General features: G+C 42.7%; 1 protein-coding gene across 2 annotated transcripts in view; it reads right to left on the bottom strand.

Moving 5' to 3' along the window:
* Positions 1-845: 845 nt before the first annotated feature.
* LOC143793491 (uncharacterized) overlaps positions 846-16,646 on the bottom strand; it is a 119,509-nt gene continuing 103,708 nt past the window's right edge. For both annotated transcript variants that reach the window (XM_077280506.1, XM_077280507.1), the window contains exon 8: positions 846-3,705. In XM_077280506.1, the coding sequence (XP_077136621.1) occupies positions 2,558-3,705 (1,148 nt within the window). In that variant the 3' untranslated portion in view covers positions 846-2,557. The remainder of the gene's footprint in view (positions 3,706-16,646) is intronic.

The following is a 16,646-nucleotide window of genomic DNA, read 5'->3' on the forward strand; positions in this document are numbered from 1 at the left end:
CACATAACGTGATCATGTGATCGCTGCCGGATATATAGGTACAGAGAACCTAAGATGGACCATTCCTGAGGAAGGGATATGTTGATTCCGAAACGCGTAGGAATTGGTCCAGCGCGCTTTCCTTAGCCAGTCATGTGAGTGATCACGTGACCGTGACGTCACGCAAGGTCCTGCATTGACAGAGAACCAAGTTGGCAGCGCTCATTTACTCCACGTGGGAAACGACTTCAGGGTGTTTTGCCGCCGGCCGGGGCAGCACCCATAGACAATACGCTCGACTTCTTTAAATCGGACACAAGTAGAGAAGCGGACGACTGCGTACCTCTTCTGCAGGTGTATCAGGTAAACTCACTATAGTTATTTCTTAAATGTGAGTTTTACCGTCTCTAGGTTTTTAGCCATCGGTAATGCAATTTTTAATATAGCTGCAGCGAACCTAAAAGATGAAGCGCCTTGTTACTCTTTTATCTATGTGCCTTACAACTGGGTCGCTTTTATTCATTTGAAAGCGGGCGCTTTCTACTGCTGGTCTAAACAGTTAGTGAAGGATTGAATCTAGCGCAGATATAATACTATTTATTACACTTATAGCCAGTGATACAGAAGAGTGGCACTGGATCATTATCAGCTGCAAGATCGACGGTGTCTGAAGCGCCACTAGTGTTTTAGTATCTATATTATTTTACTTTTATTTTATTCTTCGTCCCCCAAGGTTGCCGGAACCTAAGACCACATGATAACAGATACTATAAATTGCTATATCAGTGTGCTGCGGAAAATATAGTGATATTGTTGTTCACCTGCTCCTGAGCTTCACAGGGGGACTAACATGGGAGTTACAATTTTATTGAAAAATGTACAAGATGAAAATCTTCACTGTGCAGGAAAAACATAAGAGAAAAACTTCAGTTACCAAACAGCAGGACTCCTAGAAAAATCTGGTACGTAAAGAGGAGGCAACAGAGTCAAGGAAGAGGTTTCACAAAAAATATAGATGGCAGAAAACCCTGACGAGAGATTGTGGTGGAAGTAGAGAATTCAGGCTCTGATGTAGGAGAACGATCTAAAATCCATATGCTACTTAAGGTTAATGTGAGCTTGTTAGAAAGCTCAAAGCTCAGTTCAAACTAAGCCTGCTAACATGGCAAAGCCCAAGAAACCCACCAAAGAATGGCTGGAAAAAAATGTCCAAACTAAATAATGAACAATTCCTGACTCAAATGAGCAAATATGAATGTTCCAGAGGACAGCACCAGCTTTTCAAGTCACAGAATATCTGGAAATTGCTTTAAAGTGAACCTGTCATCAGAATTTTGCTAAGTAAACTACAGGCATTGTGATATTGCCACTGTTAAACTGATTAAAATGATACCTGGGTGTCATGATCCAGACCGGGTTTTGAGTACCGTCTTCCCTTTTCCTGGTCTGATCATGTCAGGGGTTAACTTTTCTCAGCCTCAGTCTGGTCTCAGGTTTGCTGTTTAGCCCACTGTGTCCTGCAGATCATGTCAGTTATAGTTTTTGCCTAGTGCTGCTGTAGCTGACTCTGATTGCTCTTATTGATCCTGCTGCATTTGCTGTCTGAACCCGTGTCTCTGTTTTCCTCTGTTCCTGTCTTGATTCAGTGTTTCCCTTTAGTGTGCAGACATCCTGGTTTTGACTTGGCTCGTATACTGTCCTGTTTCTGTCATTTGTCTTATCCTCTCCTGACTGTTACTGACCTCCTGACTTGTCTCTGACCACGAGTTGCTTATTCCTTTGGTACTGCACTACAGTCTAGGATTTGACCCGATTTCTTTGACTATTCTTCTGACACCTGTGGTAGCCTCACTGCTGCACTGCAGCTCAGCTATGTTTAGGTGCAGACCTGCTTCCTCTCTACTGCCATCTAGTGAAGCCTGCACCTACCTGCATTGCAGCAGCATGACACTGGGGAGAAGAAATCCGTCTTGTGGTTTTTGTGTAATCAGTGTTATAAGCTTTCAGTTAATGAGATGATTGTGCTATGGGGCAGCCTGTAGGCAGAGTCTCATCTTCCTGCTCTAGGCCAGAGAAACGTAGAAGAGACCGGCCCCCCCGAAGCACAAACAGTATGTCTCTCTCTCTGTGTCCATGATGATAATCATGTTTATGCTTCGGGGCAGCCTGTGGGCAGGTCTCTTCTTGGTTTCTCTGGCCTAGAGCAGGAAGACAATACTTCGCCCACAGTCCCGCCCCGGAGCATGAGCATCTCATTGACTGAAAACGTCTAACACTGAGTACACAAGAACAACAAGACTGATTTCTTCACCCCAGGTATCATTTTAATCAGTGTAACAATTCCAACATCACAATGCCTGTAGTTTACTTAGCAAAATCCTGCTGACAGGTTCGCTTTAACAGATTATTGAAAATTCAATTTTTGCCTTCACTTTCATCGCATATATTTTTCTACATATGAATGAAATAACAATACTAACCCAAAATGTGTCCACATATGTTAAAAAGAATAAATATAAAAAGGGTGTTTGGAAATCCCGCTGAAATTCCCTCTAATATATTCAGTGATATTGAGCAGCTAAGGTCTGTGGATAACCTGATGGGTTAAAAATCGTTTTTTGCTTTTATAGCTTTTCCCACATTCCAAGCACGAATATGGTTTTTTCTCGATATGAATCCTCCAATGAATTTCAAAATTTGATTTCTTTTTAAAACATTTCCCACACTCTGAACATAAAAATGGTTTCTTCCCTGTGTGATTTTTCTGATGATGATCCTTAAATTTGGTTTTAGTAGTAAAACTTTTCCCACATTCTGAACACGTAAATGGTTTCTCTCCTGTGTGACTTCTTTCATGTATTATAAGATTTGACTTGTTTGTAAAACATTTCTCACATAATGAACATGAATACGGCTTCTCCCCTGAGTGAATTCTCTCGTGTATTACAAGACTTGACTTATCTGTAAAACATTTTCCACATTCTGAACATGAATACGGCTTCTCTCCTGTGTGAATTCTCTCATGTCTAAAAAGACTTGATCTATCTGTAAAACTTTTCTCACAGAGCGAACATGAATACGGCTTCTCTCCTGTGTGAATTCTCTCGTGCGTAGCAAGACATGATTTATCTATAAAGCATTTACCACATTCTGAACATGTAAATGGTTTTTCTCCAGTGTGACTTCTCTCATGTTTAGCAAGATGCGATTTTTGTGTAAAACATTTTCCACATTCTGAACATGGGTACGGTTTCTCCCCTGTGTGACTTCTCTCATGTATAACAAGATGTGATTTATTAGTAAAGCATTTGCCACATAATGAACATGAATACGGCTTCTCTCCTGTGTGAATTCTCTCATGTATAACAAGGTGCGATTTACCTGTAAAAGATTTCCCACAAAGTGAACATGGATAGAGGTTCTCTCCTGTGTGAATCCTTCTGTGTGTAAGGAGACTTGAGCTTTTGGTAAACCATTTTCCACAGTCACCACACTGAAACCTTTTACCCACTTTCTGACCTTTACCTTTGGTAACAGTCTGGGATCGGCCAAGCGAAAGTTCCCCATGATGTGAGGGACTATCTGACAGATCTGTAGTAAGTAGTCCTGGATACGTATTAGCTGTAATGAGCTTTTCTGCTGCAGAGCGCTCCATAAAATCTTCATCTTCTACTTTGTTATTTGAGGATAACATGACATCTTTCTCCGAGTTCTTACTGGAGTTTTCTGTTAGGATTAAAATGGATGATTGTGTGAATTTATTTTTCTACTAAAGCAGTTAAGATTAGGCAATTTTTATCACTCTGGATACATACCCACCCATTTTGTTGTAGTCGAAGATGTAATTTTTATGTAGAAGAAAACATTCACAATTCTCTCTATAATTCCTCATCCTCTGTTAGATATGTTAACTGCCTAAAGATACTAAAATGCTCAGCCCAACTAGGAAAACCACAATCACATACACGTCCCAGATAATGCACTAAGCAATTCAAGGGATTTGTTTTTGAGAATGTTTTTTGAAGCAAATCCACTAAAAATAAATTAAAACAATTTGAAAGACTCCTATTTATTTTGATTGTAAACCCAGTTTGCTGTTTATATGTTAAGTCTTTTGAGAATTTTTTTTCTCGCTTCAGATTTTGAAAAATGCCTGATGAGGAAACAAAACTGCATTTCACTTTGAATTATTTCCTGATGGAAACCGCTCCAAACTTATGTCCAAACGAAATGCTACAAAAAAAAAAAAGCTACGGGAATAAAAAAAAAATCTTTTAAAACAAAACACCTCATCTTACCACTAGAAAACTCATCTTTTTAGACCATGAAAAAACCCCTCCATTGCACATAGCACCCTTTCAGTGTTATGACACTGGAGCTTCAATGGATCTAACAGATTCTGAGAGTGTTTTCTTGTAACATATTGTACTTTATGATAGTAGTAAAATTTGTTTGATATGACTTGCGTTTATATCTAAAAAAATGGAAATTTGGTGAAAATTTTGAAAATTGCACAATTTTATTTTTTTTTATTTTTATGCCCTTAAACCAGAGTTATGTCACTCAAAATAGTTAATAACTAACAATTCCCACATGTCTACTTTACATCAGCACAAGTTTTGAAACATATATTTTTTTTGTTAGAAAGCTAAAAGGGTTAAAAGTTGGCCAGCGATTTCCAATTTTTGCAACAAAATTTACAAAACCATTTATTTAGGGACCATATCACATTTGAATTCATTTTGGGGGTCCAAAATGACAGAAAATACACATTCAATAAGTTTTTAACCCTTCAGGTGCTTCACAGGAATTAATGAAATGGGGAAGGAAAACTACTGTTGGGACACATGGCAGGGCTCGGAAGGTGAGGAGAGCCGTTTGACTTTTTGAATGCAAAATTTGTTGGAATCATTAGAGGACGACATGTTGGGTTTGGAGAGCCTCTGATATGCTAAACAGTGGAAACCACCCACAAGTGACCCCATTTTGGAAACTAGACCCCTCAAGGTGTGAACCGTATCTAGATGTGTGCTGAGCACCTTGAACCCCCAGGTGCTTCACCAAAGTTTATACTGTTGAGCTTTGAAGATAAAAAAAATCTAATTTTTCAAAAAAAAAAGTTTTCTTTAAGCCCCGATTTTTTTTTTTTTTACAAGGGTAACAGGGGAAACTGAGTACACCAATACACCATATGTGGCCAAAAACTACTTTTGAGGCATAAAGCAAAGCTCAGAATGGAAGAAGGGTCATAGTACAGTGCAGAATGTTTTCAATTGTTTGAGGGTGCCATGTCACATTGGCAAAGCCCCTGAGGTGTCAGAACAGCAGTAACCCCCATAAGTGACATCATTTTACACACTAAACCTCTCAATTAATTCATCTACGGGTGCAGTAAGCATACTGACACTACATGTGCCACACAGAAATTTACATATACCATTGGGCGGTGAGAAAAACGGAATTACATTTTTACAGCTAAAATGTTGTTTTAATCCCAAGTTTTTAATTTTTATAATGGCTAATAGGACAAAATGGACCTTTCAGTTTGTTGTCCAATTTCTCCTGAGTGCACAGTTCTGTTCTGATACTAAAAGTGTCAGTGTGGTTCTCTCTCTCTGTACATGTACTTAGATTTTACAATTAAATTTGGAGCAGCCAACACCTCAGAAGGTCCCACAACATGTGGTGGCGACGACAAAACCTGGCGCAATCAACAGGGACCCGCTAGTTCAGATGGATACAGATGGATCTGGATAAGTTGGAAACTTGGGCTGAAAGGTGGCAGATGAGGTTTAACAATGATAAATGTAAGGTTATACACATGGGAAGAAGGAATCAATATCACCATTACACACTGAACGGGAAACCACTGGGTAAATCTGACAGGGAGAAGGACTTGGGGATCCTAGTTAATGATAAACTTACCTGGAGCAGCCAGTGCCAGGCAGCAGCTGCCAAGGCAAACAGGATCATGGGGTGCATTAAAAGAGGTCTGGATACACATGATGAGAGCATTATACTGCCTCTGTACAAATCCCTAGTTAGACCGCACATGGAGTACTGTGTCCAGTTTTGGGCACCGGTGCTGTCATGGTTCCCAATGGCAAGGGAACGTAAGAAACATATAAATAACGAACGAGTTCTCGGGTGATGGAAACTCGAGTTGACCGTGAGCTAAATCTACCACACAACTAACAGTAGCCAGGGAGCATACCTACGGCTTCCTAAATGCCACGCGCCAGCCGGAGGACTAACTACGCCTGGTAGAGGAAGAAACAGACCTGGCTTACCTCTAGGGAAATACCCCAAAAGATGATAGCAGCCCCCCACATGTAATAACGGTGAATTAAGAGGAAAAGACATACACAGTATGAAAGTAGATTTAGCAAAGAGAGGTCCACTTACTAGATAGCAGAAGGATACAAAAGAGGACTTCACGGTCAACTGAAAACCCTTTCAAAAACCATCCTGAAATTACTTTAAGACTCCTGTGTCAACTCATGACACAGGAGTGGCAATTTCAGCCCGCAAGAGCTTCCAGCTACAGAGAATTACAAAAACTGCAAACTGGACAAAAGGTACAAAACAAAAGGACAAAGTCCACTTAGCTGATCAGCAGACTAGTAGCAGGAACATGCAACCGAAGGCTCTGGTTACAATGATGACCGGCAAGGAAATGACTGGAGAGCAAGGCTAAATAGGAAACTCCCAAACACTGAAGCAGGTGAACAGAAGCAGCAAAGTGCAAACAAGTCACCAGTACCACCAGCAACCACCAGGGGAGCCCAAAAAGCGGATACACAACAGTACCCTCCCCTTAAGGAGGGGGCACCGAACCCTCACAAGAACCGCCAGGGCGATCTGGATGAGCCCTATGAAAGGCACAAACCAAATCCGAGGCATGAACATCAGAGGCAGTTACCCAAGAATTATCTTCCTGACCATAGCCTTTCCATTTAACCAGATATTGAAGTCTCCGTCTGGAAATACGGGAGTCCAAGATCTTCTCTACGACGTACTCCAATTCACCCTCCACCAGCACAGGAGCAGGAGGTTTAGTAGAAGGAACCACCGGTACCTCATATCTCCGCAACAACGACCGATGGAACACATTATGGATAGCGAAAGATGCCGGGAGGTCCAAACGAAAGGAAACAGGGTTAAGAATCTCCAAAATCCTATAAGGACCGATGAACCGAGGCTTAAATTTGGGAGAAGAAACCCTCATAGGGACAAAACGGGAAGACAACCACACCAAGTCCCCAACGCGAAGGTGGGGACCAACACGACGACGACGGTTAGCAAACTGCTGAGTCCTCTCCTGGGACAATTCCAAATTATCCACCACTTGTCCCCAAATCCGATGCAACCGATCCACCACCGCATCCACTCCAGGACAATCCGAAGATTCAACCTGACCAGATGAAAACCGCGGATGAAACCCTGAATTGCAAAAGAAAGGAGAAACCAAAGTGGCAGAACTAGCCCGATTATTAAGAGCAAACTCCGCCAACGGCAGAAAGGCAACCCAATCATCCTGATCCTCAGACACAAAACACCTCAAATAAGTCTCCAAAGTTTGATTAGTTCGCTCCGTCTGGCCATTGGTCTGAGGATGGAATGCAGACGAAAAGGACAAATCAATGCCCAACCTGGCACAGACTGCCCGCCAAAATCTAGACACGAACTGGGTACCCCTGTCAGAAACGATGTTTTCCGGAATACCATGCAAGCGAACCACATTTTGAAAAAACAGAGGGACCAACTCAGATGAGGAAGGCAACTTAGGCAATGGCACCAAATGAACCATTTTAGAAAAACGGTCACACACCACCCAGATGACAGACATCTTCTGAGAAACAGGGAGATCCGAGATAAAGTCCATAGAGATGTGCGTCCAAGGCCTCTTAGGAATAGGCAAGGGCAACAACAACCCACTAGCCCTAGAACAACAAGGCTTGGCCCGAGCACACACATCGCAAGACTGCACAAAAACACGCACATCTCGAGACAGGGAAGGCCACCAGAAGGATCTAGCCACCAAATCTCTGGTGCCAAAAATTCCCGGATGACCTGCCAGAGTAGAAGAATGAACTTCCGAGATGACTCTAGTGGTCCAATCGTCAGGAACAAACAGTCTACCAGACGGACAACGATCAGGTCTCTCCGCCTGAAATTCTTGCAAAGCACGTCGCAGATCAGGAGAGACAGCAGACAAAACCACCCCATCCTTAAGGACACCAGCAGGTTCAGAATTCCCAGGAGAGTCAGGCTCAAAACTCCTAGAAAGAGCATCTGCCTTCACATTCCTAGAACCCGGTAAGTACGAGACCACAAAATTAAACCGGGAAAAGAACAACGACCAACGTGCCTGTCTAGGATTCAGGCGCCTGGCAGACTCCAAATAAATTAAATTCTTGTGATCAGTCAAAACTACCACCTGATGTCTGGCACCCTCAAGCCAATGACGCCACTCCTCAAATGCCCACTTCATGGCCAAAAGCTCCCGATTACCAACATCATAGTTTCGCTCGGCGGCCGAAAATTTTTGCGAAAAGAACGCACAAGGTCTCATCACTGAGCAGTCGGAACTTCTCTGCGACAAAACCGCCCCCGCTCCGATCTCGGAAGCATCGACCTCAACCTGAAAGGGAAGAGAAACATCAGGCTGGCGCAACACAGGGGCAGACAAAAAGCGGCGCTTAAGCTCCCGAAAGGCCTCCACAGCAGCAGGGGAGCAATTGGCCACATCAGCACCCTTTTTAGTCAAATCCGTCAGAGGTTTAGCAACGCCAGAAAAACCAGCTATAAATCGACGATAAAAATTAGCAAAGCCCAAGAATTTCTGAAGACTCTTCAGAGAAGTAGGCTGCGTCCAGTCGTAAATAGCCCGAACCTTGACAGGGTCCATCTCAATAGAAGAAGGGGAAAAAATGTACCCCAAAAAGGAAATTTTTTGAACCCCAAAAACACACTTTGAACCCTTTACACACAAAGAATTCTCCCGCAAAACCTGAAAAACCCTCCTGACCTGCTGAACATGAGACTCCCAGTCATCAGAAAAAATCAAAATATCATCCAAGTACACAATCATAAATTTATCCAAATATTCACGGAAAATATCATGCATTAAGGACTGAAAGACAGAAGGTGCATTAGAAAGGCCGAAAGGCATTACCAAATACTCAAAATGGCCCTCAGGCGTATTAAATGTGGTTTTCCACTCATCCCCCTGCTTAATTCGCACCAAATTATACGCCCCACGAAGATCAATCTTAGAGAACCACTTAGCCCCCCTTATGCGAGCAAACAAATCAGTCAGCAAAGGCAACGGATACTGATATTTGACTGTAATTTTATTCAGGAGTCGATAATCAATACAAGGCCTCAGAGAGCCATCCTTTTTAGAGACAAAGAAAAAACCGGCTCCTAAAGGTGATGAAGAAGGACGAATATGTCCCTTTTCCAGGGACTCCTTAATATACTCGCGCATAGCAGCATGTTCAGGTACGGATAGGTTAAACAAACGACCCTTTGGAAATTTACTGCCAGGAATCAGATCTATGGCGCAATCACAATCCCTGTGAGGAGGGAGTGAACCAATTTTAGGCTCTTCAAAAATATCACGATAATCAGACAAAAATGCCGGAATCTCAGATGGAATAGATGACGAAATGGACACCAAAGGAGTGTCCCCATGAGCCCCCCGACATCCCCAGCTTACCACAGACATAGCTTTCCAGTCAAGGACTGGGTTATGAGCCTGTAACCATGGAAATCCAAGCACCAAAACATCATGTAAATTGTACAACACAAGGAAGCGAATCACCTCCTGATGGTCTGGAGTCATACGCATAGTCACTTGCGTCCAGAACTGTGGTTTATTACAAGCCAAAGGTGTAGAATCAATACCCTTCAGAGGTATAGGGACTTCCAGAGGCTCTAAATCAAACCCACAGCGCCTGGCAAAGGACCAGTCCATAAGACTCAGAGCGGCGCCAGAGTCCACATAGGCATCCACGGTAATAACTGATAAAGAACAAATCAAGGTTACAGACAAAATAAATTTGGACTGTAAAGTGCCAATTGAAATAGACTTGTCAACCTTCCTAGTACGTTTAGAGCATGCCGATATAACATGAGCAGAATCACCACAATAGAAGCATAACCCATTTTTACGCCTATAATTCTGCCGCTCGCTTCTGGACATAATTCTGTCACATTGCATTTTCTCTGGCGTCTCTTCAGAAGATACCGCCAAATGGTGCACGGGTTTGCGCTCCCACAAACGCCGATCAATCTGAATTGCCATTGTCATGGACTCATTCAGACCTGTAGGCGCAGGGAACCCGACCATAACATCTTTAACGGCATCAGAAAGGCCCTCTCTGAAATTTGCCGCTAAGGCGCACTCATTCCACTGAGTAAGCACAGACCATTTACGAAATTTTTGGCAGTATATCTCAGCTTCATCTTGCCCTTGAGATAGGGTTATCAAAGCTTTTTCAGCTTGAATCTCCAAATTAGGTTCCTCATAAAGCAACCCTAAAGCCAGGAAAAACGCATCCACATTGAGCAACGCAGGATCCCCTGGTGCCAATGAAAATGCCCAATTTTGAGGGTCACCTCGCAGCAAAGAAATTACAATCTTAACCTGCTGGACAGGATCTCCTGAGGAGTGAGGTCTGAGAGAAAGGAATAATTTACAATTATATTTGAAATTCAGAAACCGAGATCTATCTCCGGAAAACACCTCTGGTGTAGGGATTTTAGGTTCAGACATAGGAGTATGCATAACAAAATCTTGTAAATTTTGAACCTTCGTAGCAAGATTATTTAAACCTGCAGCCAAACTCTGAGGATCCATCTTTAAACAGGTGAGCTCAGAGCCATTCAAGGATTATAAGGAGAGAAAGGCAAAGGCAGTAATTAGAGCTGAAATACAACTGATCCAACTATGGAGCAAGCATAGGGGAAACGAAAAAAAAAAAAAAAAATTTACAGACTTCTTTTTTCTCTCCTTTCTTCTGCCAATAAGTTTAACACTGGCCGGTCATACTGTCATGGTTCCCAATGGCAAGGGAACGTAAGAAACATATAAATAACGAACGAGCTCTCGGGTGATGGAAACTCGAGTTGACCGTGAGCTAAATCTACCACACAACTAACAGTAGCCAGGGAGCATACCTACGGCTTCCTAAATGCCACGCGCCAGCCGGAGGACTAACTACGCCTGGTAGAGGAAGAAACAGACCTGGCTTACCTCTAGGGAAATACCCCAAAAGATGATAGCAGCCCCCCACATGTAATAACGGTGAATTAAGAGGAAAAGACATACACAGTATGAAAGTAGATTTAGCAAAGAGAGGTCCACTTACTAGATAGCAGAAGGATACAAAAGAGGACTTCACGGTCAACTGAAAACCCTTTCAAAAACCATCCTGAAATTACTTTAAGACTCCTGTGTCAACTCATGACACAGGAGTGGCAATTTCAGCCCGCAAGAGCTTCCAGCTACAGAGAATTACAAAAACTGCAAACTGGACAAAAGATACAAAACAAAAGGACAAAGTCCACTTAGCTGATCAGCAGACTAGTAGCAGGAACATGCAACCGAAGGCTCTGGTTACAATGATGACCGGCAAGGAAATGACTGGAGAGCAAGGCTAAATAGGAAACTCCCAAACACTGATGGGAGCAGGTGAACAGAAGCAGCAAAGTGCAAACAAGTCACCAGTACCACCAGCAACCACCAGGGGAGCCCAAAAAGCGGATACACAACACGGTGCTCAGGAAGGATATAATGGAGCTAGAGAGAGTACAAAGGAGGGCAACAAAATTAATAAAGGGGATGGGAGAACTACAATACCCAGATAGATTAGCAAAATTAGGATTATTTAGTCTAGAAAAAAGACGACTGAGGGGAGATCTAATAACCCTGTATAAGTATATAAGGGGACAATACAAATATCTCGCTGAGGATCTGTTTATACCAAGGAAGGTGACGGGCACAAGGGGGCATTCTTTGCGTCTGGAGGAGAGAAGGTTTTTCCACCAACATAGAAGAGGATTCTTTACTGTTAGGGCAGTGAGGATCTGGAATTGCTTGCCTGAGGAGGTGGTGATGGCGAACTCAGTCGAGGGGTTCAAGAGAGGCCTGGATGTCTTCCTGGAGCAGAACAATATTGTATCATACAATTATTAGGTTCTGTAGAAGGACATAGATCTGGGGATTTATTATGATGGAATATAGGCTGAACTGGATGGACAAATGTCTTTTTTCGGCCTTACTAACTATGTTACTATGTTACTATGTTAAAGAACCGCTTGATCCAAACGTTTTGCTGGCGTCTGGACAGAGAGAACTCAGGAAAGGCTGCATTAAGGGAAGACATTTTATTCTTACACTACCTGAATTTGTCTTGGTACCAGTATGTTTTGGGTCTACAGATCACCAATCTGTTCACAGAAAGTGGGTCCATTATTGTGAGACAAAGAACCCTGGTGAGGCCTAGTGTACTGTATGGAGTTCCTATGTTGTATGGGGAGCGTGGACTAGGAATTTCACTGGTCATCTGTAGGTGGGATTGTAACGATTAGTTCATTGTACCCAGTGGAGCAGACATTGGTTGTATTGTAAAGAAACCCATATTGTTCTGGCTCCTAGACTTAGGGCCGATGGTTGTCGTCTGATTATATATAAGTCAGGCATGGAGTGACACAAGGAAACCATAGTGAGGGTGGTAGGAATCCTCGCTGGTTTGCCTGTTTCCAAAGAAACCAAAGATGGGTAATCTGGTCAGTAAGGAACCGATTGAGCGTGGTAGAACTGCTGCTGAATTTGTGAAAGAAAAAAAAAGAAAAAAATTTGTGCAGAAAATGCATAGGTTTATTCAGTGTCGGGGTGTCCACCGGGTGCCAAACTTGATGAAGATTTCTGGAAAAATGTGTAGAAAGAAAAGCACAGTTGTTTAAATGATGCTGGCTTGTTCGATCAAGCAGAAATATGGTGGAGAACTTCTAAATGTGTAACTAGAGGCGAAGGAAGAAAAAGGTGATGAGAAGTTCTTGCATGTAAAAGCAGGTAACAGAAATGGTGCTGCTTGCCCTGCTGATCCCGGTGTGACTCCGGCCCGTTACACTGTTTAATAGCAGAGGCTTTTTACACAACCAAAACCCAAAATCTCTGGGAAACAAGCAGGTTTGGATTTCAATAAAACGTAACTTTTACTCCTACTGCTTTAAAAACAACCAAATATAATCTAAAGTGCATAACAAACTGTGAGAAATAAAGTGCTCAGTGCAACAAATGAAAAAGTACCAATAAAACCATATAGTGCTAAAGGGGCGAATAGGGAGATCCTTTCACAGCCTGTGTGATCCCCTGTATATTCTCCTTTACCCCCGTATTTCAGATCTTCGGACTCTTTTACACAGATGGATTTGCCTTTTCCACTTTTTGGACTTCCATCCCATCAAGTCCTCTTATTGGTTTCCTTACATTTAAAGGGATACTCTAATAGGGTGTACTTTCCCTTTAAGCCACTGTTATATCAGTACATCTCATAACATTTCAGTACAGTGGACAGCAGCGATACTGGTATATTCAGCGTGTCATTATTTATCCTTTGACCCTAGTGTCCTTATGTACGCTGTTGTTTTGTCCGAACAAATGACAGTACGTAAACAATATGCTCATTAAGAAATATTAAAAGGAGCTATTTCTTTCTCCAAATCATTTTATACTCCTTAGTCCCACATTATAACCTGAATACATCTATGCCCTCTTATAGAATTAGATTTTCTGGCATACGTTCTTATTGTTGTAAAGCTGGGTTCATTGTGTCATCTATATATATATATATATCTCATTATACTCATCTGGGCAACCAGGCGTATCCACTGGAAATTCACCACTGAGTTACAGAAGTACCATCTACGGCGATATTTGTTTCATGTAGTGCCGCCATCTGGTCCCTTTATCATTTTGTGTCTCCCGACTAGAGATGAGCGGTGTTCGAGTCGAACTGTTCACCAATTTCAAATTCGAGCTGTTTTGGTTGGTGTTCGAGTCGTTCAACGAACCCGAACAATTTGCTTAAAATTCGGCTGTTCGAGTTTCTGTTCGATAACTGTTCGTTCACCAAAAGCCTAACGTGATTTGCACATTAAAACTGTTTATCATTGTTAATAGAATGTTTCAGTGTATAGTGGGCGGGGGATAGATCTGTGTTGAAATAATGCCGATCTCCGTTTTTTTTTTTCTTTCCCGAATTTACAGTGGGGCGGTGCAGTCTCTCAGCCTATCAGCAGTGCGCACACACACAGAAATGTGCATGTGATGCCCACAAGCAATGGCATGTGTCATTGGCTGTGTATGTCCTTGCCCTATAAGAACCAGCCACTTGCCCCGTCGCCGCCATTTCCTCACTGCTGCAGCTTAGTGTTAGACGGCACCGCTGCCGCTGTGGGCGCTATACAGACTAAGATTGTTTTTTTTGGAGCGAATTGTCAGAGAGATAGGTTTAGGGAGTTGGGAGGAGTCGGGACTAGTGGTAATATCAGCCCTTTTCAGGGTAGGTTACAGCAGTTCATAGCACTGTTTGCCAGGCAGGTCTGTGCCAGTCCTGTGCAAGTGTTTGTCACAGCATTTGGTGTAATCCAGCTCAGCCAATCCTTTTGGGCTAGTAGCAGGGCCGGACTGGGACTAAAATTCAGCCCTGGCATTTGAAGTGACACAGGCCCACTTGTCACATGGTGACTGTATAATATCTTTGTACACTTGTAGGCAGGGCCGGTTTTAGGCAAAGTGGGGCCCTAGGCAAAGTTTAAAATGGGTCCCCAAATGCTAACATATTGCACATCACACAGAAGCCTTTCTGTTGTATTTACGTGCGCTGAGTTCAGGCCGCTAAACGAGTTTGATCGACAATACTGAAGTTGTTCAACGCTTGTTTCCCGGCCTCTTTCCACCAGCTGAGGAATAATGATGAGACAGAACGATCACTAATAGATCACCATACAGTATCATGTTTTCAGCAGCACATCTACAGTTTACACTGGCAATGTGCTGCTGACAACAAGGCTTTTTGTTCCAGCAAAAACAATCCGAATATGCAGCATTTTACTTGTTTAGTAAAATACACCCCATAGTCCTCCATATATTATAATGTGCTCCATAGTCCTCCATATAGTATAATACACTCCCTATAGTCCTCCATATATTAAAATACACTGCTCAGTCCTCCACATAGTATAATACACTCCTCATAGTCCTCCATATAGCATAATACAATCCTCATAGTCCTCCATATAGCATAATACAATCCTCATAGTGCTCCATATAGTATAATGCACCGCCACAGTCATCCATGTAGTACAATTCACTTCCCATAGTATAATGCACCCCATAGTTCTTCATATAGTATAACGTATTCCCCATAGTCCTCGATACAGTATAATGCAGCCCACATATAGTATAATGCAGCCACCCCAGAGTATAATGCAGCCACCCCAGAGTATAATGCAGCCACCCCAGAGTATAATGCAGCCACCCCAGAGTATAATGCAGCCACCCCACAGAGTATAATGCAGCCACCCCAGAGTATGTAACCCCCATAGAATATAATACAGCCCACCTCCCCATAATATATAATGTAGCCCCCCATAGAATATAATGCAGCCCCCCATAGTATATAACGCAGCCTCCCCCATAGAATATAATATACCCCCACAATAGTATATAACACAGCCACATAGTACATAACATGGCATCCCCCATAGAATATAATATACTCCCCATAGTATATAGCAAAGCCCGCATATTATATAGCACAAACCGCATAGTATACAGCACAGCCTGCATACTATAGCACAGCTCGCGTAGTAGATAACACAGCCCACACAGCAGTATTCAGCACAGACCACACAGTAGTATACAGCACAGACCACACAGTAGTATACAGCACAGCCCACGTAGAAGTATACAGCACAGTCCACACAGTAGTATACAGCACAGCCCACAGAGTAATATATACAGCACAGCCCACAAAGTAATATATACAGCACAGCCCACAGAGAACTATATACAGCACAGCCCACAGAGAACTATATACAGCACAGCCCACAGAGAACTATATAAAGCACAGCCCAGAGTACTATATACAGCACAGCCCAGAGTACTATATAAAGCACAGCCCAGAGAGTACTATATACAGCACAGCCCAGAGAGTACTATATACAGCACAGCCCAGAGAGTACTATATACAGCACAGCCCACAGAGTACTATATACAGCACAGCCCACAGAGTACTATACACAGCACAGCCCACAGAGTACTATATACAGCACAGCCCACAGAGTACTATATACAGCACAGCCCAGAGAGTACTATATACAGCACAGCCCACAAAGTAATGTATACAGCACAGCCCACAGAGAACTATATACAGCACAGCCCACAGAGAACTATATACAGCACAGCCCACAGAGAACTATATAAAGCACAGCCCAGAGTACTATATACAGCACAGCCCAGAGTACTATATAAAGCACAGCCCAGAGAGTACTATATACAGCACAGCCCAGAGAGTACTATATACAGCACAGCCCAGAGAGTACTATATACAGCACAGCCCACAGAGTACTATATACAGCACAGCCCACAG

This window comes from Ranitomeya variabilis, chromosome 1 (assembly GCF_051348905.1).
Source record: "Ranitomeya variabilis isolate aRanVar5 chromosome 1, aRanVar5.hap1, whole genome shotgun sequence".
Taxonomy (NCBI): Eukaryota; Metazoa; Chordata; class Amphibia; order Anura; family Dendrobatidae; genus Ranitomeya; species Ranitomeya variabilis.